The sequence below is a fragment of the Pseudomyrmex gracilis genome, unplaced genomic scaffold, assembly GCF_002006095.1.
Source record: "Pseudomyrmex gracilis isolate BER0280 unplaced genomic scaffold, ASM200609v1 scaffold_321, whole genome shotgun sequence".
NCBI lineage: Eukaryota > Metazoa > Arthropoda > Insecta > Hymenoptera > Formicidae > Pseudomyrmex > Pseudomyrmex gracilis.
The window spans coordinates 1-1,682 of NW_018020905.1; the positions used below are offsets into that span (position 1 = coordinate 1).

At 33.7% G+C, this 1,682-nt stretch overlaps 1 protein-coding gene across 2 annotated transcripts; it reads left to right on the forward strand.

Annotated features, from left to right (window-relative positions):
* Window positions 1-10: 10 nt before the first annotated feature.
* Window positions 11-1,263, forward strand: LOC109860053. Of its 2 annotated transcripts, none has more exons than XM_020438901.1 (2): window positions 11-1,055; window positions 1,174-1,263. In XM_020438901.1, exon 1 carries the CDS (start codon window positions 33-35, stop codon window positions 1,053-1,055), a length of 1,023 nt encoding a protein of 340 aa, XP_020294490.1. In that variant the 5' UTR covers window positions 11-32; the 3' UTR covers window positions 1,174-1,263. The 2 variants fall into 2 exon arrangements, with proteins under 2 accessions (XP_020294490.1, XP_020294489.1); XM_020438900.1 differs by having other exon boundaries at window positions 1,159-1,250.
* The last annotated feature ends 419 nt before the right edge of the window (window positions 1,264-1,682 follow it).

The following is a 1,682-nucleotide window of genomic DNA, read 5'->3' on the forward strand; positions in this document are numbered from 1 at the left end:
GACGCTCCCCCTTAGAGTTTATTGGCATTGGAATGGTGTCACAATTCAGATTGGAGTCAATGCACTTGGTGTATGAAGGAATGTTCAAGAGATTTCTGGAAGCTCAAATATCTTGGGATGGACCATTAAAACTTAATGCAGCTACAATGAGACAAATATCAGCTATCCTCTTAGAAATGAAACTCACATGTCCAGTTGATTTTAATAGGAAACCTCAAGTTCTTGAGAAATGGCACAAATATAAAGCCACTGAGTTTCGACGGCTTCTTCTTTATGATGGAATGGTTGTATTCAAAAATAATTTGCATCCTAGCATTTATCTACAGTTTCTTCTCTTGCAGTGTGCTATTTATATACTGGCCAGCAAATATCTTTTGTCTATATTTTGTGATGAGGCTGAGGTTTTTCTTGACAGACTTGTAGATCATTGTGTTGAAGTATTTGGAGAGCACTTTGTATCTTATAATGTTCATAGTCTAAAACATTTAGCTAATGAGTGTAGAAGTCATGGGCCTTTAGACTCTTTCAGTGCATTTCCATATGAGAATTTTTTGAAAGATATCAAGAACACATTGCGATCTGGTTACCAGCCTTTACATCAACTTGCCAAGAGAGACTCTGAAAGAATAGAGAAAAAAGAAGTGGTCATGGAAAACCAAGACAATACAGTTGAACTATTTCATGCTCATTATGATCCATTTGAAAAAGTACTCGGTGAGCAGTACAAAAAAATATGTATTAACAAAGTTGTGTTGAAAATTGGACAGAAAGATTCGTGTTTCATGACAAATAAAGGTGTTGTTGTTGTTCTGGAAAATATTGTTCAGAGAGACAAAAACAGTATTGTCCTCACTGGAAAAAAGTTTAATAATCAAGATGATTTTTATACTTTCCCACTTAAGTCATCATGCCTTGGAATATTTAAAGTATGGAATAAAAACGATCTGCGAGAAAATTTTCAAGTGGAAAATATTTTTGCAAAATGTTGGCTAATGCGACATGATAACATTTTTGTTGCTGTTCCACTTGTGCATACGACTCCCCTCCTTCACTAAGTTAGTACTTAAAATACTAATATAAAATTAAGTAAACTATTGTCTCAATTTTACACTTCTGGTTGTAGTTAAATTGTGAGTTATATTTTTCCTCTTATTACAGTTTGTTGTGTTAAAGTTCCTGAGTGAAGATCCTGATGAACCTGAGGATGAGATTTATGAAGTAGCATACAGTGGATGGCTTCAGCAGGAAGCATCACAACTTCAGAATAAATGCCTGTGGCCTCCTTCTTCGTACACTTCGAAGCAAATATCTGAGATGGTCAAAAAACAAGTACAGGCACCCACTGATGGATCTTGGAAGGCCTGGCAATGTGAAATTCAAAAATTTTATGGTAAATTTTTGAAATAAAGTAAAGCAATAATATTTATAACCTTTAATCTTAACCTTAGTCAAGTCTGATATTGTGTCATTATATTTCCTGACAGTTATGTTTTTCATGGAGTTATATCTCTATAAGCGCATAATATTATTTAATATGCAATAAATATTCTGAGCGCATTTTTGGAATATTTAGTATTTTAAGAATGAGCTCAGAATATTAAATAATATTATGCGCTTATAACGATGTGTTTACTTTCTGTATAGGAAACTATTTAAATGCTCATCTTGGAGCACAGAGACGA